The sequence below is a fragment of the Phyllobates terribilis genome, unplaced genomic scaffold, assembly GCF_046119375.1.
Source record: "Phyllobates terribilis strain yellow unplaced genomic scaffold, ASM4611937v1 Scaffold_125__1_contigs__length_5108534, whole genome shotgun sequence".
Lineage (NCBI taxonomy): Eukaryota > Metazoa > Chordata > Amphibia > Anura > Dendrobatidae > Phyllobates > Phyllobates terribilis.
In genome coordinates this window covers 3,074,236-3,100,257 of record NW_027362885.1, presented here as the reverse complement: position 1 = coordinate 3,100,257, position 26,022 = coordinate 3,074,236, and the positions used below count along the sequence as shown (strand labels likewise).

Below are 26,022 nucleotides of genomic sequence, written 5' to 3'. Positions count from 1 at the left end.
CGCGTCCTCCTTACCTCGTCCTTTTGGCCAACGTCCTCCATACCTGGTCCTCTGGCCCGCGTCCTCCATACCTCGTCCTTTTGGCCTGCGTCCTCCATACCTCGTCCTCTGGCCCGCGTCCTCGTCCTCTGGCCCGCGTCCTCCATACCTGGTCATTTTTGGCCCGTGTCCTCCATACCTGGTCCTTTTTGGCTCACGTCTTCCATACCTGGTCCTTTTTGGCCCGCGTCCTCCATAACTGGTCCTTTTGGTCTGCATTCTCCATACCTGGTCCTTTTGGTCTGCATTCTCCATACCAGGTCCTTGTGGCCCGCGTCCTCCATACCTGGTCCTCTGGCCCGCGTCCTCGTCCTCTGGCCCGCGTCCTCGTCCTCTGGCCCGCGTCCTCGTCCTCTGGCCCGTGTCCTTCATACCTGGTCCTCTGGCCCGCGTCCTTCATACTTTGTCCTCTGGCCCGCGTCCTCCATACCTCGTCCTTTTGGCCCGCGTCCTCGTTCTTTTGGGCCACGTCCTCCATACCTGGTCCTTTTTGGCCCGCGTCCTCCATACCTGGTCCTTTTTGGCCCGCGTTCTCCATACCTGGTCCCCTGGCCCGCGTCCTCCATACCTGGTCCCCTAGCCCGTGTCCTTTGGCCCGCGTCCTCCATACCTCATCCTCTGTCCCGCGTCCTCCATACCTGGTCCTTTTTGGCGCGCGTCCTCCATACCTGGTCCTTTTTGGCCCGCGTCCTCCATACCTGGTCCTTTTAGCCCGCGTCCTCCATACCTGGTCCTTTTGGCCCGCGTCCTCCATACCTGGTCCTTTTGGCCCGCGTCCTCCATACCTGGTCCTCTGGCCCGCGTCCTCCATACCTTGTCCTTTTGGCCCGCGTCCTCGTCCTCTGGCCCGCGTCCTCCATACCTCGTCCTCTGGCCCGCGTCCTCGTCCTCTGACCCGCGTCCTCCATACCTGGTCCTTTTTGGCCCGCGTCCTCCATACCTGGTCCTTTTTGGCCCGCGTCCTCCATACTTGGTCCTTTTTGGCCCGAGTCCTCCATACCTGGTCATTTTTGGCCCGAGTCCTCCATACCTGGTCATTTTTGGCCCGCGTCCTCCATACCTGGTCATTTTTGGCCCGCGTCCTCCATACCTAGTCCCCTGGCCCGCGTCCTCCATACCTCGTCCTTTTGGCCCGCATCCTCCATACCTCATCCTCTGGCCCGCGTCCTCGTCCTCTGGCCCGCGTCCTCCATACCTGGTCTTTTTTGGTCCGCGTCCTCCATACCTAGTCCTTTTTGGCCCACGTCCTCCATACCTGGTCCTTTTTGGCCCGTGTCCTCCATACCTGGTCCCTTTGGTCCGCATCCTCGTCCTCTGGCCCGCGTCCTCGTCCTCTGGCCCGCGTCCTCGTCCTCTGGCCCGTGTCCTCCATACCTGGTCCTCTGGCCAGCATCCTCCATACCTGGTCCTCTGGCCCGCGTCCTCCATACCTGGTCCTCTGGCCCGCGTCCTCCATACCTCGTCCTTTTGGCCCGCGTCCTCCATACCTGGTCCTTTGGCCCGCGTCCTCCATACCTCGTCCTTTTGGCCTGCGTCCTCCATACCTCGTCCTCTGGCCCGCATCCTCGACCTCTGGCCTTCGTCCTTCATACCTGGTCATTTTTGGCCCGCGTCCTCCATACCTGGTCCTTTTTGGCCCGCGTCCTCCATACCTGGTCCTTTTGGCCCGCGTCCTCCATACCTGGTCCTCTGGCCCGTGTCCTCCATACCTGGTCCTTTTTTGGCCTGCGTCCTCCATACCTGGTTCTTTTTGGCCCGGGTCCTCCATACCTATTTTTTTTTTGGCCCGCGTCCTCCATACCTGGCCCTTTTTGCCCCGCGTCCTCCATACCTGGCCCTTTTTGCCCCGCGTTCTCGATACCTGGTCCTTTTTGGCCCGCGTCCTCCTTACCTGGTCCTTTTCGGCCCGCGTCCTCCATACCTGGTCCTTTTTGGCCCGCATCCTCCATACCTATTCCCCTGTCCCGCGTCCTTCATACCTCGTCCTCTGGCCTGCGTCCTCCATACCTGGTCCTTTTAGGCCCGCGTCCTCCATACCTGGTCCTTTTTGGCCCATGTCCTTTTCTGGCCCGCGTCCTTTTCTGGCCCGCGTCCTTCATACCTGGTCCTTTGGCCCGCGTCCCCCATACCTGGTCCTTTTGGCCCGCGTCCCCCATACCTGGTCCTTTTGGCCCGCGTCCTCCATACCTGGTCCTTTTGGCCCGCGTCATCCATACCTGGTCGTTTGGCCCACGTCCTCCATACCTGGACCTTTTGGCCCACGTCCTCCATACCTGGACCTTTTGGCCCGCGTCCTCCACACCTTGTCCTTTTGGCCCGCGTCCTCCACACCTCGTCCCTTTTGGTCCTCGTCCTCTGGCCCGCGTCCTCCATACCTCGTCCTCTGGACTACGTCCTCGTCCTTTTGGCCCGCGTCCTCCATACCTCGTCCTTTGGCCTGCGTCCTCGTCCTTTTGGCCCGCGCCCTCCATACCTCGTTCTTTTGGCCCGCATCCTCCATACCTGGTCCTTTTTGGCCCGCGTCCTCTATACTTAGTCCCCTGTCCCGCGTCCTTCATACCTCGTCGCTTTTGGCCCGCGTCCTTCATACCTCGTCCTCTGGCCCGCGTCCTCGTCCTCTGGCCCGCGTCCTCCTTACCTCGTTCTTTTGGCCCGCATCCTCCATACCTGGTCCTTTTTGGCCCGCATCCTCCATACCTGGTCCCCTATCCCGCGTCCTTCATACCTCGTCCTTTTGGCCCGCGTCCTCCATTGCTCGTCCTCTGGCCCGCGTCTTCCATACCTCGTCCTTTTTGGCCCGCATCCTCCATGCCTGATCCTTTTTGGCGCGCGTCCTTTTCTAGCCCTCGTCCTTTTCTGGCCCTCGTCCTTCATACCTTGTCCTTTGTGGCCCGCGACCTCGTCCTCTGGCCCGCGTCCTCATACTTTGGCCCGCGTCCTCCATGCCTGGTCCTTTGGCCCGTGTCCTCCATACCTGGTCCTTTTAGCCCACGTCCCCTATACCTGGTCCTTTTGGCCCGCGTCCTCCATACCTGGTCCTTTTGGCCCGCATCCTCCATACCTGGTCCTTTTGGCCCGCGTCCTCCATACCTGGTCCTTTTGGCCCGCGTCCTCCATACCTGGTCCTCTGGCCTGTGTCCTCCATACCTGGTCATTTTGGCCTGCGTCCTCCACACCTCGTCCTTTTGGCCCGTGTCCTCCACACCTTGTCCCTTTTGGCCCACCTCCTCGTCCTCTGGACCGTGTACTCCATACCTAGTCCTCTGGCCCCATGTCCTTGTCCTCTGGCTCACGTCCTCCTTACCTCGTTCTTTTAGCCCGTGTCTTCCAGACCTGGTCCCCTGGCCCACGTCCTCCATACCTCTTCCTTTTGGCCCGAGTCCTCCGTACCTCGTCCTCTGGCCCGTGTCCTCCATACCTTGTCCTTTTTGGCCCGCGTCCTCCATACCTGGTCCTTTTGGCCCGCGTCCCCCATACTTGGTCCTTTTGGCCCGCGTCCCCCATACCTGGTCCTTTTGGCCCGCGTCCCCCATACCTGGTCCTTTTGGCCCGCGTCCTCCATACCTGGTCCTTTTGGCCCGCGTCCTCCATACCTGGTCTTTTGGCCCGCGTCCTCCACACCTTGTCCTTTTGGCCCACGTCCTCCACACCTCGTCCCTTTTGGTCCTCGTCCTCTGGCCCGCGTCCTCGTCCTTTTGGCCCGCGTCCTCCATACCTCGTCGTCTGGCCTGCGTCCTCGTCCTTTTGGCCCGCGTCCTCCATACCTCGTTCTTTTGGCCCGCATCCTCCATACCTGGTCCTTTTTGGCCCGCGTGCTCTATACTTAGTCCCCTGTCCCGCGTCCTTCATACCTCGTCGCTTTTGGCCCGCGTCCTTCATACCTCGTCCTCTGGCCCGCGTCCTCGTGCTCTGGCCCGCGTTCCTCCTTACCTCGTTCTTTTGGCCCGCGTCCTCCATACCTGGTCCTTTTTGGCCCGCGTCCTCCATACCTAGTCCCCTATCCCGCGTCCTTCATACCTCGTCCTTTTGGCCCGCGTCCTCCATTGCTCGTCCTCTGGCCCGCATCCTCCATACCTGATCCTTTTTGGCGCGCGTCCTTTTCTGGCCCTCGTCCTTTTCTGGCCCTCGTCCTTCATACCTTGTCCTTTGTGGCCCGCGACTTCGTCCTCTGGCCCGCGTCCTCATACTTTGGCCCGTGTCCTCCATGCCTGGTCCTTTGGCCCGTGTCCTCCATACCTGGTCCTTTTAGCCCACGTCCCCCATACCTGGTCCTTTTGGCCCGCGTCCTCCATACCTGGTCCTTTTGGCCCGCGTCCTCCATACCTGGTCCTTTTGGCCCGCGTCCTCCATACCTGGTCCTTTTGGCCCGCGTCCTCCATACCTGGTCCTTTTGGCCCGCGTCCTCCATACCTGGTCCTTTTGGCCCGCGTCCTCCATACCTGGTCCTTTTGGCCCGCGTCCTCCATACCTGGTCCTTTTGGCCCGCGTCCTCCATACCTGGTCCTCTGGCCTGTGTCCTCCATACCTGGTCATTTTGGCCTGCGTTCTCCACACCTCGTCCTTTTGGCCCGTGTCCTCCACACCTCGTCCCTTTTGGCCCGCGTCCTCGTCCTCTGGCCCGTGTCCTTGTCCTCTGGCTCACGTCCTCCTTACCTCGTTCTTTTAGCCCGTGTCTTCCAGACCTGGTCCCCTGGCCCACGTCCTCCATACCTCTTCCTTTTGGCCCGAGTCCTCCGTACCTCGTCCTCTGGCCCGCGTCCTCGTACTCTGACCCGCATCCTTGTCCTCTGGCCCGCGTCCTCCATACCTTGTCCTTTTTGGCCCGCGTCCTCCATACCTGGTCCTTTTGGCCCGCGTCCCCCATACCTGGTCCTTTTGGCCCGCGTCCCCCATACCTGATCCTTTTGGCCCGCGTCCTCCATACCTGGTCCTTTTGGCCCGCGTCCTCCATACCTGGTCGTTTGGCCCACGTCCTCCATACCTGGACCTTTTGGCCCGCGTCCTCCACACCTTGTCCTTTTGGCCCGCGTCCTCCACACCTCGTCCCTTTTGGTCCTCGTCCTCTGGCCCGCGTCCTCCATACCTCGTCCTCTGGACTGCGTCCTCGTCCTTTTGGCCCGCGTCCTCCATACCTCGTCCTCTGGCCTGCGTCCTCGTCCTTTTGGTCCGCGTCCTCCATACCTCTTTCTTTTGGCCCGTATCCTCCATACCTGGTCCTTTATGGCCCGCGTCCTCCATACTTAGTCCGCTATCCCGCGTCCTTCATACCTCATCCTTTTGGCCCGCGTCCTCCATTGCTCGTCCTCTGGCCCGCGTCTTCCATACCTCGTCCTTTTTGGCCCGCATCCTCCATACCTGATCCTTTTTGGCCCGCGTCCTTTTTCTGGCCCTCGTCCTTTTCTGGCCCGAGTCCTTCATACCTCGTCCTTTGTGGCCCGCGACCTCGTCCTCTGGCCCGCGTCCTCATACTTTGGCCCACGTCCTCCATACCTGGTCCTCTGGACTGCGTCCTCGTCCTTTTGGCCCATGTCCTCCATACCTCGTCCTCTGGCCTGCGTCCTCGTCCTTTTGGCCCGCGTCCTCCATACCTCGTTCTTTTGGCCCGCATCCTCCATACCTGGTCCTTTTTGGCCCGCGTCCTCCATACTTAGTCCGCTATCCCGCGTCCTTCATACCTCGTTCTTTTGGCCCGCGTCCTCCATTGCTCGTCCTCTGGCCCGCGTCTTCCATACCTCGTCCTTTTTGGCCCGCAACCTCCATACCTGATCCTTTTTGGCCCGCGTCCTCCATACCTATTCCCCTGTGCCGCGTCCTTCATACCTCGTCCTCTGGCCTGCGTCCTCCATACCTGGTCCTTTTAGGCCCGCGTCCTCCATACCTGGTCCTTTTTGGCCCATGTCCTTTTCTGGCCCACGTCCTTTTCTGGCCCGCGTCCTTCATACCTGGTCCTTTGGCCCGCGCCCTCCATACCTGGTCCTTTTGGCCCACGTCCCCCATACCTGGTCCTTTTGGCCCGCGTCCTCCATACCTGGTCCTTTTGGCCCGCGTCCTCCATACCTGGTCGTTTGGCCCACGTCCTCCATACCTGGACCTTTAGGCCCGCGTCCTCCACACCTTGACCTTTTGGCCCGCGTCCTCCACACCTTGTCCTTTTGGCCCGCGTCCTCCACACCTCGTCCCTTTTGGTCCTCGTCCTCTGGCCCGCGTCCTCCATACCTCGTCCTCTGGACTACGTCCTCGTCCTTTTGGCCCGCGTCCTCCATACCTCGTCCTCTGGCCTGCGTCCTCGTCCTTTTGGCCCGCGTCCTCCATACCTCGTTCTTTTGGCCCGCATCCTCCATACCTGGTCCTTTTTGGCCCGCGTCCTCTATACTTAGTCCCCTGTCCCGCGTCCTTCATACCTCGTCGCTTTTGGCCCGCGTCCTTCATACCTCGTCCTCTGGCCCGCGTCCTCGTCCTCTGGCCCGCGTCCTCCTTACCTCGTTCTTTTGGCCCGCGTCCTCCATACCTGGTCCTTTTTGGCCCGCGTCCTCCATACCTAGTCCCCTATCCCGCGTCCTTCATACCTCTTCCTTTTGGCCCGCGTCCTCCATTGCTCGTCCTCTTGCCCGCGTCTTCCATACCTCCTCCTTTTTGGCCCGCATCCTCCATACCTGATCCTTTTTGGCGCGCGTCCTTTTCTGGCCCTCGTCCTTTTCTGGCCCTCGTCCTTCATACCTTGTCCTTTGTGGCCGCGACATCGTCCTCTGGCCCGCGTCCTCATACTTTGGCCCGCGTCCTCCATGCCTGGTCCTTTGGCCCGTGTCCTCCATACCTGGTCCTTTTAGCCCACGTCCCCCATACCTGGTCCTTTTGGCCCGCGTCCTCCACATCTCGTCCCTTTTGGTCCTCGTCCTCTGGCCCGCGTCCTCCATACCTCGTCCTCTGGACTGCGTCCTCGTCCTTTTGGCCCGCGTCCTCCATACCTCGTCCTCTGGCCTGCGTCCTCGTCCTTTTGGCCCGCGTCCTCCATACCTCTTTCTTTTGGCCCGCATCCTCCATACCTGGTCCTTTATGGCCCGCGTCCTCCATACTTAGTCCGCTATCCCGCGTCCTTCATACCTCGTCCTTTTGGCCCGCGTCCTCCATTGCTCGTCCTCTGGCCCGCGTCTTCCATACCTCGTCCTTTTTGGCCCGCATCCTCCATACCTGATCCTTTTTGGCCCGCGTCCTTTTTCTGGCCCTCGTCCTTTTCTGGCCCGAGTCCTTCATACCTCGTCCTTTGTGGCCCGCGACCTCGTCCTCTGGCCCGTGTCCTCATACTTTGGCCCACGTCCTCCATACCTGGTCTTCTGGACTGCGTCCTCGTCCTTTTGGCCCATGTCCTCCATACCTCGTCCTCTGGCCTGCGTCCTCGTCCTTTTGGCCCGCGTCCTCCATACCTCGTTCTTTTGGCCCGCATCCTCCATACCTGGTCCTTTTTGGCCCGCGTCCTCCATACTTAGTCCGCTATCCCGCGTCCTTTATACCTCGTCCTTTTGGCCCGCGTCCTCCATTGCTCGTCCTCTGGCCCGCGTCTTCCATACCTCGTCCTTTTTGGCCCGCATCCTCCATACCTGATCCTTTTTGGCCCGCGTCCTCCATACCTATTCCCCTGTCCCGCGTCCTTCATACCTCGTCCTCTGGCCTGCGTCCTCCATACCTGGTCCTTTTAGGCCCGCGTCCTCCATACCTGGTCCTTTTTGGCCCATGTCCTTTTCTGGCCCGCGTCCTTTTCTGGCCCGCGTCCTTCATACCTGGTCCTTTGGCCCGCGCCCTCCATACCTGGTCCTTTTGGCCCACGTCCCCCATACCTGGTCCTTTTGGCCCGCGTCCTCCATACCTGGTCCTTTTGGCCCGCGTCCTCCATACCTGGTCGTTTGGCCCACGTCCTCCATACCTGGACCTTTTGGCCCGCGTCCTCCACACCTTGTCCTTTTGGCCCGCGTCCTCCACACCTCGTCCCTTTTGGTCCTCGTCCTCTGGCCCGCGTCCTCCATACCTCGTCCTCTGGACTACGTCCTCGTCCTTTTGGCCCGCGTCCTCCATACCTCGTCCTCTGGCCTGCGTCCTCGTCCTTTTGGCCCGCGTCCTCCATACCTCGTTCTTTTGGCCCGCATCCTCCATACCTGGTCCTTTTTGGCCCGCGTCCTCTATACTTAGTCCCCTGTCCCGCGTACTTCATACCTCGTCCTCTGGCCCGCGTCCTCGTCCTCTGGCCCGCGTCCTCCTTACCTCGTTCTTTTGGCCCGCGTCCTCCATACCTGGTCCTTTTTGGCCCGCGTCCTCCATACCTAGTCCCCTATCCCGCGTCCTTCATACCTCTTCCTTTTGGCCCGCGTCCTCCATTGCTCGTCCTCTGGCCCGCGTCTTCCATACCTCGTCCTTTTTGGCCCGCATCCTCCATACCTGATCCTTTTTGGCGCGCGTCCTTTTCTGGCCCTCGTCCTTTTCTGGCCCTCGTCCTTCATACCTTGTCCTTTGTGGCCCGCGACATCGTCCTCTGGCCCGCGTCCTCATACTTTGGCCCGCGTCCTCCATGCCTGGTCCTTTGGCCCGTGTCCTCCATACCTGGTCCTTTTAGCCCACGTCCCCCATACCTGGTCCTTTTGGCCCGCGTCCTCCATACCTGGTCCTTTTGGCCCGCGTCCTCCATACCTGGTCCTTTTGGCCCGCGTCCTCCATACCTGGTCCTCTGGCCTGTGTCCTCAATACCTGGTCATTTTGGCCCGTGTCCTCCACACCTCGTCCTTTTGGCCCGTGTCCTCCACACCTCGTCCCTTTTGGCCCGCGTCCTCGTCCTCTGGCCCGCGTCCTCCATACCTCGTCCTCTGGCCCGTGTCCTTGTCCTCTGGCTCACGTCCTCCTTACCTCGTTCTTTTAGCCCGTGTCTTCCAGACCTGGTCCCCTGGCCCACGTCCTCCATACCTCTTCCTTTTGGCCCGAGTCCTCCGTACCTCGTCCTCTGGCCCGCGTCCTCGTACTCTGACCCGCATCCTTGTCCTCTGGCCCGCGTCCTCCATACCTTGTCCTTTTTGGCCCGCGTCCTCCATACCTGGTCCTTTTGGCCCGCGTCCCCCATACCTGGTCCTTTTGGCCCGCGTCCTCCATACCTGGTCCTTTTGGCCCGCGTCCTCCATACCTGGTCCTTTTGGCCCACGTCCGCCATACCTGGTCGTTTGGCCCACGTCCTCCATACCTGGACCTTTTGGCCCGCGTCCTCCACACCTCGTCCTTTTGGCCCGCGTCCTCCACACCTCGTCCTTTTGGTCCTCGTCCTCTGGCCGCCGTCCTCCATACCTCGTCCTCTGGCCTGCATCCTCGTCCTTTTGGCCCGCGTCCTGCATACCTCTTTCTTTTGGCCCGCATCCTCCATACCTGGTCCTTTATGGCCCGCGTCCTCCATACTTAGTCCGCTATCACGCGTCCTTCATACCTCGTCCTTTTGGCCCGCGTCCTCCATTGCTCGTCCTCTGGCCCGCGTCTTCCATACCTCGTCCTTTTTGGCCCGCATCCTCCATACCTGATCCTTTTTGGCCCGCGTCTTTTTTCTGGCCCTCGTCCTTTTCTGGCCCGAGTCCTTCATACCTCGTCCTTTGTGGCCCGCGACCTCGTCCTCTGGCCCGCGTCCTCATACTTTGGCCCGCGTCCTCCATACCTGGTCCTCTGGACTGCGTCCTCGTCCTTTTGGCCCGCGTCCTCCATACCTCGTCCTCTGGCCTGCGTCCTCGTCCTTTTGGCCCGCGTCCTCCATACCTGGTCCTTTTGGCCCGCGTCCTCCATACCTGGTCCTTTTGGCCCACGACCTTCATACCTGGTCGTTTGGCCCACGTCCTCCATACCTGGACCTTTTGGCCCGCGTCCTCCACACCTTGTCCTTTTGGCCCGCGTCCTCCACACCTCGTCCCTTTTGGTCCTCGTCCTCTGGCCCGCGTCCTCCATACCTCGTCCCTTTTGGTCCTCGTCCTCTGGCCCGCGTCCTCATACTTTGGCCCGCGTCCTCCATACCTGGTCCTCTGGACTGCGTCCTCGTCCTTTTGGCCCGCGTCCTCCATACCTCGTCCTCTGGCCTGCGTCCTCGTCCTTTTGGCCCGCGTCCTCCATACCTCGTTCTTTTGGCCCGCATCCTCCATACCTGGTCCTTTTAGGCCCGCGTCCTCCATACTTAGTCCGCTATCCCGCGTCCTTCATACCTCGTCCTTTTGGCCCACGTCCTCCATTGCTCGTCCTCTGGCCCGCATCTTCCATACCTCGTCCTTTTTGGCCCGCATCCTCCATACCTGATCCTTTTTGGCCCGCGTCCTTTTCTGGCCCTCGTCCTTCATACCTCGTCCTTTGTGGCCCGCGACCTCGTCCTCTGGCCCGCGTCCTCATACTTTGGCCCGCGTCCTCCATACCTGGTCCTTTGGCCCGTGTCCTCCATACCTGGTCCTTTTAGCCCACGTCCCCCATACCTGGTCCTTTTGGCCCGCGTCCTCCATACCTGGTTCTTTTGGCCCGCGTCCTCCATACCTGGTCCTTTTGGCCCACGTCCTCCATACCTGGTCGTTTGGCCCACGTCCTCTATACCTGGACCTTTTGGCCCGCGTCCTCCACACCTTGTCCTTTTGGCCCGCATCCTCCACACCTCGTCCCTTTTGGTCCTCGTCCTCTGGCCCGCGTCCTCCATACCTCGTCCTCTGGACTGCGTCCTCGTCTTTTTGGCCCGCGTCCTCCATACCTTGTCGTCTGGCCTGCGTCCTCGTCATTTTGGCCCGCGTCCTCCATACCTCGTCGCTTTTTGCCCGCGTCCTTCATACCTCGTCCTCTGGCCCGCGTCCTCGTCCTCTGGCCCGCGTCCTCCTTACCTCGTCCTTTTGGCCAACGTCCTCCATACCTGGTCCTCTGGCCCGCGTCCTCCATACCTCGTCCTTTTGGCCCGCGTCCTCCATACCTGGTCCTCTGGCCTGTGTCCTCCATACCTGGTCATTTTGGCCTGCGTCCTCCACACCTCGTCCTTTTGGCCCGTGTCCTCCACACCTCGTCCCTTTTGGCCCGCGTCCTCGTCCTCTGGCCCGCGTCCTCCACACCTCGTCCTCTGGCCCGTGTCCTTGTCCTCTGGCTCACGTCCTCCTTACCTCGTTCTTTTAGCCCGTGTCTTCCAGACCTGGTCCCCTGGCCCACGTCCTCCATACCTCTTCCTTTTGGCCCGAGTCCTCCGTACCTCGTCCTCTGGCCCCCGTCCTCGTACTCTGACCCGCATCCTTGTCCTCTGGCCCGCGTCCTCCATACCTTGTCATTTTTGGCCCGCGTCCTCCATACCTGATCCTTTTGGCCCGCGTCCCCCATACCTGGTCCTTTTGGCCCGCGTCCTCCATACCTGGTCCTTTTTGCCCGCGTCCTCCATACCTGGTCCTTTTGGCCCACGTCCTCCATACCTGGTCGTTTGGCCCACGTCCTCCATACCTGGACCTTTTGGCCCGCGTCCTCCACACCTTGTCCTTTTGGCCCGCGTCCTCCACACCTCGTCCCTTTTGGTCCTCGTCCTCTGGCCCGCGTCCTCCATACCTCGTCCTCTGGACTGCGTCCTCGTCCTTATGGCCCGCGTCCTCCATACCTCGTCCTCTGGCCTGCGTCCTCGTCCTTTTGGCCCGCGTCCTCCATACCTCTTTCTTTTGGCCCGCATCCTCCATACCTGGTACTTTATGGCCCGCGTCCTCCATACTTAGTCCGCTATCCCGCTTCCTTCATACCTCGTCCTTTTGGCCCGCGTCCTCCATTGCTCGTCCTCTGGCCCGCGTCTTCCATACCTCGTCCTTTTTGGCCCGCATCCTCCATACCTGATCCTTTTTGGCCCGCGTCTTTTTTCTGGCCCTCGTCCTTTTCTGGCCCGAGTCCTTCATACCTCATCCTTTGTGGCCCGCGACATCGTCCTCTGGCCCGCGTCCTCATACTTTGGCCCGCGTCCTCCATACCTGGTCCTCTGGACTGCGTCCTCGTCCTTTTGACCCGCGTCCTCCATACCTCGTCCTCTGGCCTGCGTCCTCGTCCTTTTGGCCCGCTTCCTCCATACCTCGTTCTTTTGGCCCGCATCCTCCATACCTGGTCCTTTTTGGCCCGCGTCCTCCATACTTAGTCCGCTATCCCGCGTCCTTCATACCTCGTCCTTTTGGCCCGCGTCCTCCATTGCTCGTCCTCTGGCCCGCGTCTTCCATACCTCGTCCTTTTTGGCCCGCATCCTCCATACCTGATCCTTTTTGGCCCGCGTCCTTTTCTGGCCCTCGTCCTTTTCTGGCCCGAGTCCTTCATACCTCGTCCTTTGTGGCCCGCGACCTCGTCCTCAGGCCCGCGTCCTCATACTTTGGCCCGCGTCCTCCATACCTGGTCCTTTGGCCCGTGTCCTCCATACCTGGTCCTTTTAGCCCACGTCCCCCATACCTGGTCCTTTTGGCCCGCGTCCTCCATACCTGGTCCTTTTGGCCCACGTCCTCTATACCTGGACCTTTTGGCCCGCGTCCTCCACACCTTGTCCTTTTGGCCCGCATCCTCCACACCTCGTCCCTTTTGGTCCTCGTCCTCTGGCCCGCGTCCTCCATACCTCGTCCTCTGGACTGCGTCCTCGTCCTTTTGGCCCGCGTCCTCCATACCTCGTCCTCTGCCTGCGTCCTCGTCCTTTTGGCCCGCGTCCTCCATACCTCTTTCTTTTGGCCCGCATCCTCCATACCTGGTCCTTTATGGCCCGCGTCCTCCATACTTAGTCCGCTATCCCGCGTCCTTCATACCTCGTCCTTTTGGCCCGCGTCCTCCATTGCTCGTCCTCTGGCCCGCGTCTTCCATACCTCGTCCTTTTTGGCCCGCATCCTCCATACCTGATCCTTTTTGGCCCGCGTCCTTTTTCTGGCCCGAGTCCTTCATACCTCGTCCTTTGTGGCCCGCGACCTCGTCCTCTGGCCCGCGTCCTCATACTTTGGCCCACGTCCTCCATACCTGGTCTTCTGGACTGCGTCCTCGTCCTTTTGGCCCATGTCCTCCATACCTCGTCCTCTGTCCTGCGTCCTCGTCCTTTTGGCCCGCGTCCTCCATACCTCGTTCTTTTGGCCCGCATCCTCCATACCTGGTCCTTTTTGGCCCGCGTCCTCCATACTTAGTCCGCTATCCCGCGTCCTTCATACCTCGTCCTTTTGGCCCGCGTCCTCCATTGCTCGTCCTCTGGCCCGCGTTTTCCATACCTCGTCCTTTTTGGCCCGCATCCTCCATACCTGATCCTTTTTGGCCCGCGTCCTCCATACCTATTCCCCTGTCCCGCGTCCTTCATACCTCGTCCTCTGGCCTGCGTCCTCCATACCTGGTCCTTTTAGGCCCGCGTCCTCCATACCTGGTCCTTTTTAGCCCATGTCCTTTTCTGGCCCGCGTCCTTTTCTGGCCCGCGTCCTTCATACCTGGTCCTTTGGCCCGCGCCCTCCATACCTGGTCCTTTTGGCCCACGTCCCCCATACCTGGTCCTTTTGGCCCGCGTCCTCCATACCTGGTCCTTTTGGCCCGCGTCCTCCATACCTGGTCGTTTGGCCCACGTCCTCCATACCTGGACCTTTTGGCCCGCGTCCTCCACACCTTGTCCTTTTGGCCCGCGTCCTCCACACCTCGTCCCTTTTGGTCCTCGTCCTCTGGCCCGCGTCCTCCATACCTCGTCCTCTGGACTACGTCCTCGTCCTTTTGGCCCGCGTCCTCCATACCTCGTCCTCTGGCCTGCGTCCTCGTCCTTTTGGCCCGCGTCCTCCATACCTCGTTCTTTTGGCCCGCATCCTCCATACCTGGTCCTTTTTGTCCCGCGTCCTCTATACTTAGTCCCCTGTCCCGCGTCCTTCATACCTCGTCCTCTGGCCCGCGCCCTCGTCCTCTGGCCCGCGTCCTCCTTACCTCGTTCTTTTGGCCCGCGTCCTCCATACCTGGTCCTTTTTGGCCCGCGTCCTCCATACCTAGTCCCCTATCCCGCGTCCTTCATACCTCTTCCTTTTGGCCCGCGTCCTCCATTGCTCGTCCTCTGGCCCGCGTCTTCCATACCTCGTCCTTTTTGGCCCGCATCCTCCATACCTGATCCTTTTTGGCGCGCGTCCTTTTCTGGCCCTCGTCCTTTTCTGGCCCTCGTCCTTCATACCTTGTCCTTTGTGGCCCGCGACATCGTCCTCTGGCCCGCGTCCTCATACTTTGGCCCGCGTCCTCCATGCCTGGTCCTTTGGCCCGTGTCCTCCATACCTGGTCCTTTTAGCCCACGTCCCCCATACCTGGTCCTTTTGGCCCGCGTCCTCCATACCTGGTCCTCTGGCCTGTGTCCTCAATACCTGGTCATTTTGGCCCGTGTCCTCCACACCTCGTCCTTTTGGCCCGTGTCCTCCACACCTCGTCCCTTTTGGCCCGCGTCCGCGTCCTCTGGCCCGCGTCCTCCATACCTCGTCCTCTGGCCCGTGTCCTTGTCCTCTGGCTCACGTCCTCCTTACCTCGTTCTTTTAGCCCGTGTCTTCCAGACCTGGTCCCCTGGCCCACGTCCTCCATACCTCTTCCTTTTGGCGCGAGTCCTCCGTACCTCGTCCTCTGGCCCGCGTCCTCGTACTCTGACCCGCATCCTTGTCCTCTGGCCCGCGTCCTCCATACCTTGTCCTTTTTGGCCCGCGTCCTCCATACCTGGTCCTTTTGGCCCGCGTCCTCCATACCTGGTCCTTTTGGCCCGCGTCCTCCATACCTGGTCCTTTTGGCCCGCGTCCTCCATACCTGGTCCTTTTGGCCCACGTCCGCCATACCTGGTCGTTTGGCCCACGTCCTCCATACCTGGACCTTTTGGCCCGCGTCCTCCACACCTCGTCCTTTTGGCCCGCGTCCTCCACACCTCGTCCCTTTTGGTCCTCGTCCTCTGGCCCGCGTCCTCCATACCTCGTCCTCTGGACTGCGTCCTCGTCCTTTTGGCCCGCGTCCTCCATACCTCGTCCTCTGGCCTGCGTCCTCGTCCTTTTGGCCCGCGTCCTCCATACCTCTTTCTTTTGGCCCGCATCCTCCATACCTGGTCCTTTATGGCCCGCGTCCTCCATACTTAGTCCGCTATCACGCGTCCTTCATACCTCGTCCTTTTGGCCCGCGTCCTCCATTGCTCGTCCTCTGGCCCGCGTCTTCCATACCTCGTCCTTTTTGGCCCGCATCCTCCATACCTGATCCTTTTTGGCCCGCGTCTTTTTTCTGGCCCTCGTCCTTTTCTGGCCCAAGTCCTTCATACCTCGTCCTTTGTGGCCCGCGACCTCGTCCTCTGGCCCGCGTCCTCATACTTTGGCCCACGTCCTCCATACCTGGTCCTCTGGACTGCGTCCTCGTCCTTTTGGCCCGCGTCCTCCATACCTCGTCCTCTGGCCTGCGTCCTCGTCCTTTTGGCCCGCGTCCTCCATACCTCGTTCTTTTGGCCCGCATCCTCCATACCTGGTCATTTTTGGCCCGCGTCCTCCATACTTAGTCCGCTATCCCGCGTCCTTCATACCTCGTCCTTTTGGCCCACGTCCTCCATTGCTCGTCCTCTGGCCCGCGTCTTCCATACCTCGTCCTTTTTGGCCTGCATCCTCCATACCTGATCCTTTTTGGCCCGCGTCCTTTTCTGGCCCTCGTCCTTTTCTGGCCCGAGTCCTTCATACCTCGTTCTTTGTGGCCCGCGACCTCGTCCTCTGGCCCGCGTCCTCATACTTTGGCCCGTGTCCTCCATACCTGGTCCTTTGGCCCGTGTCCTCCATACCTGGTCCTTTGGCCCGTGTCCTCCATACCTGGTCCTTTTAGCCCGCGTCCTCCATACCTGGTCCTTTTGGCCCGCGTCCTCCATACCTGGTCCTTTTGGCCCACGTCCTCCATACCTGGTCCTTTTGGCCCACGTCCTCCATACCTGGTCGTTTGGCCCACGTCCTCTATACCTGGACCTTTTGGCCCGCGTCCTCCACACCTTGTCCTTTTGGCCCGCATCCTCCACACCTCGTCCCTTTTGGTCCTCGTCCTCTGGCCCGCGTCCTCCATACCTCGTCCTCTGGACTGCGTCCTCGTCTTTTTGGCCCGCGTCCTCCATACCTTGTCCTCTGGCCTGCGTCCTCGTCATTTTGGCCCGCGTCCTCCATACCTCGTCGCTTTTTGCCCGCGTCCTTCATACCTCGTCCTCTGGCCCGTGTCCTCGTCCTCTGGCCCGCGTCCTCCTTACCTCATCCTTTTGGCCAACGTCCTCCATACCTGGTCCTCTGGCCCGCGTCCTCCATACCTCGTCCTTTTGGCCCGCGTCCTCCATACCTGGTCCTCTGGCCTGTGTCCTCCATACCTGGTCATTTTGGCCTGCATCCTCCACACCTCGTCCTTTTGGCCCGTGTCCTCCACACCTCGTCCCTTTTGGCCCGCGTCCTCGTCCTCTGGCCCGCGTCCTCCATACCTCGTCCTCTGGCCCGTGTCCTTGTCCTCTGGCTCACGTCCTCCTTACCTCGTTCTTTTAGCCCGTGTCTTCCAGACCTGGTCCCCTGGCCCACGTCCTCCATACCTCTTCCTTTTGGCCCGAGTCCTCCGTACCTCGTCCTCTGGCCCCCGTCCTCGTACTCTGACCCGCATCCTTGTCCTCTGGCCCGCGTCCTCCATACCTGATCCTTTTGGCCCGCGTCCCCCATACCTGGTCCTTTTGGCCCGCGTCCTCCATACCTGGTCCTTTTGGCCCGCGTCCTCCATACCTGGTCCTTTTGGCCCGCGTCCTCAATACCTGGTCCTTTTGGCCCACGTCCTCCATACCTGGTCGTTTGGCCCACGTCCTCCATACCTGGACCTTTTGGCCCGCGTCCTCCACACCTTGTCCTTTTGGCCCGCGTCCTCCACACCTCGTCCCTTTTGGTCCTCGTCCTCTGGCCCGCGTCCTCCATACCTCGTCCTCTGGACTGCGTCCTCGTCCTTATGGCCCGCGTCCTCCATACCTCGTCCTCTGGCCTGCGTCCTCGTCCTTTTGGCCCGCGTCCTCCATACCTCTTTCTTTTGGCCCGCATCCTCCATACCTGGTCCTTTATGGCCCGCGTCCTCCATACTTAGTCCGCTATCCCGCTTCCTTCATGCCTCGTCCTTTTGGCCCGCGTCCTCCATTGCTCGTCCTCTGGCCCGCGTCTTCCATACCTCGTCCTTTTTGGCCCGCATCCTCCATACCTGATCCTTTTTGGCCCGCGTCCTTTTTGGCCCTCGTCCTTTTCTGGCCCGAGTCCTTCATACCTCGTCCTTTGTGGCCCGCGACCTCGTCCTCTGGCCCGCGTCCTCATACTTTGGCCCGCGTCCTCCATACCTGGTCCTTTGGCCCGTGTCCTCCATACCTGGTCCTTTTAGCCCACGTCCCCCATACCTGGTCCTTTTGGCCCGCGTCCTCCATACCTGGTCCTTTTGGCCCACGTCCTCCATACCTGGTCGTTTGGCCGACGTCCTCTATACCTGGACCTTTTGGCCCGCGTCCTCCACACCTTGTCCTTTTGGCCCGCATCCTCCACACCTCGTCCCTTTTGGTCCTCGTCCTCTGGCCCGCGTCCTCCATACCTCGTCCTCTGGACTGCGTCCTCGTCCTTTTGGCCCGCGTCCTCCATACCTCGTCGCTTTTTGCCCGCGTCCTCCATACTTCGTCCTTTTGGCCCGCGTCCTCCATACCTGGTCCTCTGGCCTGTGTCCTCCATACCTGGTCATTTTGGCCTGCGTCCTCCACACCTCGTCCTTTTGGCCCGTGTCCTCCACACCTCGTCCCTTTTGGCCCGCGTCCTCGTCCTCTGGCCCGCGTCCTCCATACCTCGTCCTCTGGCCCTTGTCCTTGTCCTCTGGCTCACGTCCTCCTTACCTCGTTCTTTTAGCCCGTGTCTTCCAGACCTGGTCCCCTGGCCCACGTCCTCCATACCTCTTCCTTTTGGCCCGAGTCCTCCGTACCTCGTCCTCTGGCCCCCGTCCTCGTACTCTGACCCGCATCCTTGTCCTCTGGCCCGCGTCCTCCATACCTTGTCATTTTTGGCCCGCGTCCTCCATACCTGATCCTTTTGGCCCGCGTCCCCCATACCTGGTCCTTTTGGCCCGCGTCCTCCATACCTGGTCCTTTTGGCCCGCGTCCTCCATACCTGGTCCTTTTGGCCCACGTCCTCCATACCTGGTCGTTTGGCCCACGTCCTCTATACCTGGACCTTTTGGCCCGCGTCCTCCACACCTTGTCCTTTTGGCCCGCGTCCTCCACACCTTGTCCCTTTTGGTCCTCGTCCTCTGGCCCGCGTCCTCCATACCTCGTCCTCTGGACTGCGTCCTCGTCCTTATGGCCCGCGTCCTCCATACCTCGTCCTCTGGCCTGCGTCCTCGTCCTTTTGGCCCGCGTCCTCCATACCTCTTTCTTTTGGCCCGCATCCTCCATACCTGGTCCTTTATGGCCCGCGTCCTCCATACTTAGTCCGCTATCCCGCGTCCTTCATACCTCGTCCTTTTGGCCCGCGTCCTCCATTGCTCGTCCTCTGGCCCGCGTCTTCCATACCTCGTCCTTTTTGGCCGCATTCCTCCATACCTGATCCTTTTTAGCCCGCGTCTTTTTTCTGGCCCTCGTCCTTTTCTGGCCCGAGTCCTTCATACCTCGTCCTTTGTGGCCCGCGACATCGTCCTCTGGCCCGCGTCCTCATACTTTGGCCCGCGTCCTCCATACCTGGTCCTCTGGACTGCGTCCTCGTCCTTTTGGCCCGCGTCCTCCATACCTCGTCCTCTGGCCTGCGTCCTTGTCCTTTTGGCCCGCTTCCTCCATACCTCGTTCTTTTGGCCCGCATCCTCCATACCTGGTCCTTTTTGGCCCGTGTCCTCCATACTTAGTCCGCTATCCCGCGTCCTTCATACCTCGTCCTTTTGGCCCGCGTCCTCCATTGCTCGTCCTCTGGCCCGCGTCTTCCATACCTCGTCCTTTTTGGCCCGCATCCTCCATACCTGATCCTTTTTGGCCCGCGTCCTTTTCTGGCCCTCGTCCTTTTCTGGCCCGAGTCCTTCATACCTCGTCCTTTGTGGCCCGCGACCTCGTCCTCTGGCCCGCGTCCTCATACTTTGGCCCGCGTCCTCCATACCTGGTCCTTTGGCCCGTGTCCTCCATACCTGGTCCTTTTAGCCCACGTCCCCCATACCTGGTCCTTTTGGCCCGCGTCCTCCATACCTGGTCCTTTTGGCCCACGTCCTCCATACCTGGTCGTTTGGCCCACGTCCTCTATACCTGGACCTTTTGGCCCGCGTCCTCCACACCTTGTCCTTTTGGTCCGCATCCTCCACACCTCGTCCATTTTGGTCCTCGTCCTCTGGCCCGCGTCCTCCATACCTCGTCCTCTGGACTGCGTCCTCGTCTTTTTGGCCCGCGTCCTCCATACCTTGTCCTCTGGCCTGCGTCCTCGTCCTTTTGGCCCGCGTCCTCCATACCTCGTCGCTTTTTGCCCGCGTCCTTCATACCTCGTCCTCTGGCCCGCGTCCTCCTTACCTCGTCCTTTTGGCCAACGTCCTCCATACCTGGTCCTCTGGCCCGCGTCCTCCATACCTCGTCCTTTTGGCCTGCGTCCTCCATACCTCGTCCTCTGGCCCGCGTCCTCGTCCTCTGGCCCGCGTCCTCCATACCTGGTCATTTTTGGCCCGCGTCCTCCATACCTGGTCCTTTTTGGCTCACGTCCTCCATACCTGGTCCTTTTTGGCCCGCGTCCTCCATAACTGGTCCTTTTGGTCTGCATTCTCCATACCTGGTCCTTTTGGTCTGCATTCTCCATACCCGGTCCTTTTGTCCCGCGTCCTCCATACCTGGTCCTCTGGCCCGCGTCCTCGTCCTCTGGCCCGCGTCCTCGTCCACTGGCCCGCGTCCTCGTCCACTGGCCCGTGTCCTCCATACCTGGTCCTCTGGCCAGAGTCCTCCATTCCTGGTCCACTGGCCCGCGTCCTCCATACCTCGTCCTTTTGGCCCGCGTCCTCGTCCTCTGGCCCGCGTCCTCGTTCTTTTGGGCCGCGTCCTCCTTACCTGGTCCTTTTTGGCCCACATCCTCCATACCTGGTCCTTTTTGTCCCACGTCCTCCATACCTGGTCCTTTTTGGCCTGCGTTCTCCATACCTGGTCCCCTGGCCCGCGTCCTACATACCTGGTCCCCTACCCCTCGTCCTCTGGCCCGTGTCTTCCATACCTGTTCCTCTGGCCAGCATCCTCCATACCTGGTCTTCTGGCCCGCGTCCTCCATACCTGATCCTCTGGCCCGCGTCCTCCTTACCTCGTCCTTTTGGCCAACGTCCTCCATACCTGGTCCTCTGGCCCGCGTCCTCCATACCTCGTCCTTTTGGCCTGCGTCCTCCATACCTCGTCCTCTGGCCCGCGTCCTCGTCCTCTGGCCCGCGTCCTCCATACCTGGTCATTTTTGGCCCGCGTCCTCCATACCTGGTCCTTTTTGGCTCACGTCCTCCATACCTGGTCCTTTTTGGCCCGCGTCCTCCATAACTGGTCCTTTTGGTCTGCATTCTCCATACCTGGTCCTTTTGGTCTCCATTCTCCATACCAGGTCCTTGTGGCCCTCGTCCTCCATACCTGGTCCTCTGGCCCGCGTCCTCGTCCTCTGGCCCGCGTCCTCGTCCTCTGGCCCGCGTCCTCGTCCACTGGTCCGTGTCCTTCATACCTGGTCCTCTGGCCCGCGTCCTCCATACCTTGTCCTCTGGCCCGCGTCCTCCATACCTCGTCCTTTTGGCCCGCGTCCTCGTCCTCTGGCCCGAGTCCTCGTTCTTTTGGGCCGCGTCCTCCATACCTGGTCCTTTTTGGCCCACGTCCTCCATACCTGGTCATTTTTGGCCCGCGTTCTCCATACCTGGTCCCCTGGCCCGCGTCCTCCATACCTGGTCCCCTAGCCCATGTCCTTTGGCCCGCGTCCTCCATACCTCGTCCTCTGTCCCGTGTCCTCCATACCTGGTCCTTTTTGGCCCGCGTCCTCCATACCTGGTCCTTTTGGCCCGCGTCCTCCATACCTGGTCCTTTTGGCCCGCGTCCTCCATACCTGGTCCTCTGGCCCGCGTCCTCCATACTTGGTCCTTTTGGCCTGCGTCCTCCACACCTCGTCCCTTTTGGCCCGCGTCCTCGACGTCTGGCACGCGTCCTCCATACCTCGTCCACTGGCCCGCGTCCTCGTCCTCTGATCCTCGTCCTCGTCCTCTGGCCCGCGTCCTCCATACCTGGTCCTTTTTGGCCCGCGTCCTCCATACCTGGTCCTTTTTGGCCCGCGTCCTCCTTACCTGGTCCTTTTTTTCCCGCGTCCTCCATACTTGGTCCTTTCTGGCCCGAGTCCTCCATACCTGGTCATTTTTGGCCCGCGTCCTCCATACCTGGTCCTTTTTGGCCCGCGTCCTCCATACCTGGTCCCCTGGCCCGCGTCCTCCATACCTCGTCCTTTTGGCCCGCATCCTCCATACCTCATCCTCTGGCCCGCGTCCTCGTCCTCTGGCCCACGTCCTCCATACCTGGTCCTTTTTGGCCCGCGTCCTCCATACCTGGTCCTTTTGGTCCGCATCCTCGTCCTCTGGCCCGCGTTCTCGTCCTCGGGCCTGCGTCCTCGTCCTCTGGCCCGTGTCCTCCATACCTGGTCCTCTGGCCAGCATCATCCATACCTGGTTTTCTGGCCCGCGTCCTCCTTACCTGGTCCTCTGGCCCGCATCCTCCATACCTCGTCCTTTTGGCCCGCGTCCTCCATACCTGGTCCTTTGGCCCGCGTCCTCCATACCTCGTCCTTTTGGCCTGCGTCCTCCATACCTCGTCCTCTGGCCTGCATCCTCGACCTCTGGCCCTCGTCCTCCATACCTGGTCATTTTTGGCCCGCGTTCTCCATACCTGGTCCTTTTTGGCCCGCGTCCTCCATACCTGGTCCTTTTGGCCCGCGTCCTCCATACCTGCTCCTCTGGCCCGTGTCCTCCATACCTGGTCCTTTTTTGGCCTGCGTCCTCCATACCTGGTTCTTTTTGGCCCGCGTCCTCCATACCTATTTTTTTTTTGGCCCGCGTCCTCCATACCTCGTCCGTTTTGCCCCGCGTCCTCCATACCTGGCCCTTTTTGCCCCGCGTCCTCGATACCTGGTCCTTTTTGGCCCGCGTCCTCCTTACCTGGTCCTTTTCGGCCCGCATCCTCCATACCTGGTCCTTTTTGGCCCGCGTCCTCCATACCTATTCCCCTGTCCCGCGTCCTTCATACCTCGTCCTCTGGCCTGCGTCCTCCATACCTGGTCCTTTTAGGCCCGCGTCCTCCATACCTGGTCCTTTTTGGCCCATGTCCTTTTCTGGCCCGCGTCCTTTTCTGGCCCGCGTCCTTCATACCTGGTCCTTTGGCCCGCGTCCTCCATACCTGGTCCTTTTGGCCCGCGTCCCCCATACCTGGTCCTTTTGGCCCGCGTCCTCCATACCTGGTCCTTTTGGCCCGCGTCCTCCATACCTGGTCGTTTGGCCCACGTCCTCCATACATGGACCTTTTGGCCCGCGTCCTCCACACCTCGTCCCTTTTGGTCCTCGTCCTCTGGCCCGCGTCCTCCATACCTCGTCCTCTGGACTGCATCCTCGTCCTTTTGGCCCGCGTCCTCCATACCTCGTCCTCTGGCCTGCGTCCTCGTCCTTTTGGCCCGCGTCCTCCATACCTCGTTCTTTTGGCCCGCATCCTCCATACCTGGTCCTTTTTGGCCCGCGTCCTCTATACTTACTCCCCTGTCCCACGTCCTTCATACGTCGTCGCTTTTGGCCCGCGTCCTTCATACCTCGTCCTCTGGCCCGCGTCCTCGTCCTCTGGCCCGCGTCCTCTTTACCTCGTTCTTTTGGCCCGCGTCCTCCATACCTGGTCCTTTTTGGCCCGCGTCCTCCATACCTAGTCCCCTATCCCGCGTCCTTCATACCTCGTCCTTTTGGCCCGCGTCCTCCATTGCTCGTCCTCTGGCCCGCGTCTTCCATACCTCGTCCTTTTTGGCCCGCATGCTCCATACCTGATCCTTTTTGGCGCGCGTCCTTTTCTGGCCCTCGTCCTTTTCGGGCCCTCGTCCTTCATACCTTGTCCTTTGTGGCCCGCGACCTCGTCCTCTGGCCCGCGTCCTCCATGCCTGGTCCTTTGGCCCGTGTCCTCCATACCTGGTCCTTTTAGCCCACGTCCCCCATACCTGGTCCTTTTGGCCCGCGTCCTCCATACCTGGTCGTTTGGCCCACGTCCTCCATACATGGACCTTTTGGCCCGCGTCCTCCACACCTCGTCCCTTTTGGTCCTCGTCCTCTGGCCCGCGTCCTCCATACCTCGTCCTCTGGACTGCGTCCTCGTCCTTTTGGCCCGCGTCCTCCATACCTCGTCCTCTGGCCTGCGTCCTCGTCCTTTTGGCCCGCGTCCTCCATACCTCGTTCTTTTGGCCCGCATCCTCCATACCTGGTCCTTTTTGGCCCGCGTCCTCTATACTTACTCCCCTGTCCCACGTCCTTCATACCTCGTCGCTTTTGGCCCGCGTCCTTCATACCTCGTCCTCTGGCCCGCGTCCTCGTCCTCTGGCCCGCGTCCTCTTTACCTCGTTCTTTTGGCCCGCGTCCTCCATACCTGGTCCTTTTTGGCCCGCGTCCTCCATACCTAGTCCCCTATCCCGCGTCCTTCATACCTCGTCCTTTTGGCCCGCGTCCTCCATTGCTCGTCCTCTAGCCCGCGTCTTCCATACCTCGTCCTTTTTGGCCCGCATCCTCCATACCTGATCCTTTTGGCCCGCATCCTCCATACCTGGTCCTTTTGGCCCGCGTCCTCCATACCTGGTCCTCTGGCCTGTGTCCTCCATACCTGGTCATTTTGGCCTGCGTCCTCCACACCTCGTCCCTTTTGGCCCGCGTCCTCGTCCTCTGGCCCGCGTCCTCCATACCTCGTCCTCTGGCCCGTGTCCTTGTCCTCTGGCTCACGTCCTCCTTACCTCGTTCTTTTAGCCCGTGACTTCCAGACCTGGTCCCTTGGCCCGAGTCCTCCGTACCTCGTCCTCTGGCCCGCATCCTCGTACTCTGACCCGCATCCTAGTCCTCTGGCCCGCGTCCTCCATACCTGGTCCTTTTTGGCCCGCGTCCTCCATACCTGGTCCTTTTTGGCCCACTTCCTCCATACATGGTCCTTTTTGGCCCGCGTCCTCCATACCTGGTCCTTTGTGGCGCGAGTCCTCCATACCTGGTCATTTTTGGCCCGCGTCCTCCATACCTGGTCCTTTTTGGCTCACGTCCTCCATACCTGGTCCCTTTTGGCCCGAGTCCTCCATACCTGGTCATTTTTGGCCCGCGTCCTCCATACCTGGTCCTTTTTGGCCCGCGTCCTCCATACCTGGTCCTTTTTGGCCCGAGTCCTCCATACCTCGTCCTTTTTGGCCCACGTCCTCCATACCTCGTCCTTTTTGGCCCGCGTCCTCCATACTTCGTCCTTTTTGGCTCGCGTCCTCCATACCTGGTCCTTTTTGGCCCGCGTCCTCCTTACCTGGTCCTTTTCGGCCCGCGTCCTCCATACCTGGTCCTTTTTTGGACCGCATCCTCCATACCAAGTCCCCTGTCCCGCGTCCTTCATCCCTCGTCCTTTTGGCCCGTGTCCTCCATTCCTTGTCCTCTGGCCCGCGTCCTCCATACCTGGTCATTTTGGCCCGCGTCCTCCATACCTGTTACTTTTTGGCCCTCGTCCTTTTCTGGCCCGCGTCCTTTTCTGGCCCGCGTCCTTCATACCTCGTCCTTTGTGGCCCTCCCATACTTTGGGAATGCTTTTCTGCAAAGGGGACAGGATGACTGCACCGTATTAAAGGGAGAATGGATGTGGAGTAATGTATCGCGAGATTTTGGCCAATAACCTCCTTCTGACAGTAAGAGCATTGAAGATGGGTCGTAGCTGGGTCTTCCAGCTTGGCAATGATCTGAAAGACACAGTCAGGGCAACTAATGTTAAGAAGCATTTCAAAGTCCTGGAGTGGCCTAGCCAGTCTCCAGATCTTAACCCAATAGAAAATCTTTGGAGAGAGCTGAAACTCAATGTTGCCCAACAACTGCCCCGAAACCTGAAAGATCTGGAGATCTGTATGGATTAGTGGGCTAAAATCCCTGCTGCAGTGTCTTCAAACCTGGTCAAGAACTTCAGGAAACGTTTGACCTCTGTAATTGTAAACAAAGGTTTCTGTACCAAATATTTAAGTTTTAAGTTGTATCAAATACTTAATTTGCATTTTTATTACATGAAATATATAAAAATCATACGATATGATTGTTTGCTTTTTTTTTTTTTCTGAGATTCTGTGTCTGAGGTGTATCTACGCTAACAATTACAAACCCCTCCATTCTTTGTAGGTGGTAAAACTTGAAAAATCGGCAGTGTTTCAAATACTTATTTTCCCCACTGTGTGTGTTTTTGTTTTATCAAACTCTGAATTTTTTTCGTTATGCAGTGTACTTTATTTGATAACGGAAATTGTCATTCAAAACTTCAATAAAACCATCATATAGCTATGTTACTGGAAAAATAATTAATAAAATTGTGGATCTCTAAAGGCAAGGAGGGAAACATTTCTGCACCTTCAAGGTGTTAGCGAAATTCTTTTTGAAAGTATGTGTAATTTAATGAACTTCTGAATGTTTTTGTAGTTGTTCATTTTTACAGGCAAGAGTTGTTCAAACTGCATCACAAAGTTTTATCATCTATTAAGCCATTTTTCTTACATTTTACCGTAAATAAGGTTTTTGTTTTTCCTTCTGTAGGTATATGGATCAGGATCACAGACTAGGGCGTTTCAATATGTCAGGTTAGTGTGTAATAGTGTGTGTGTGTGTGTGTGTGTGTGTATATATATAATCTGAGAGAGAGAGAGAATACATACATCTGTATTATACAAAATTTCATTTCTGCCACCATAGTTGGGTCATTTCACTTACTAAAGAATTAGCAAAATTCTGCTGACAGGTTTTACAGGCATTGTCATGTTGGCGCTG

The 26,022-nt window shown here is 59.8% G+C and overlaps 1 protein-coding gene and 1 pseudogene across 3 annotated transcripts in view; one reads left to right on the top strand and one right to left on the bottom strand.

Annotated features, from left to right (window-relative positions):
- LOC141203879 (UDP-glucuronic acid decarboxylase 1-like) overlaps positions 1-26,022 on the bottom strand; it is a 1,228,705-nt pseudogene that overhangs the window by 752,111 nt on the left and 450,572 nt on the right.
- The window catches only part of LOC141203873 (UDP-glucuronic acid decarboxylase 1-like), a 90,754-nt gene that overhangs the window by 35,290 nt on the left and 29,442 nt on the right, over positions 1-26,022 (top strand). For all 3 annotated transcript variants that reach the window (XM_073663854.1, XM_073663852.1, XM_073663853.1), the window contains exon 3: positions 25,792-25,835. In XM_073663854.1, the coding sequence (XP_073519955.1) occupies positions 25,792-25,835 (44 nt within the window). The remainder of the gene's footprint in view (positions 1-25,791; positions 25,836-26,022) is intronic.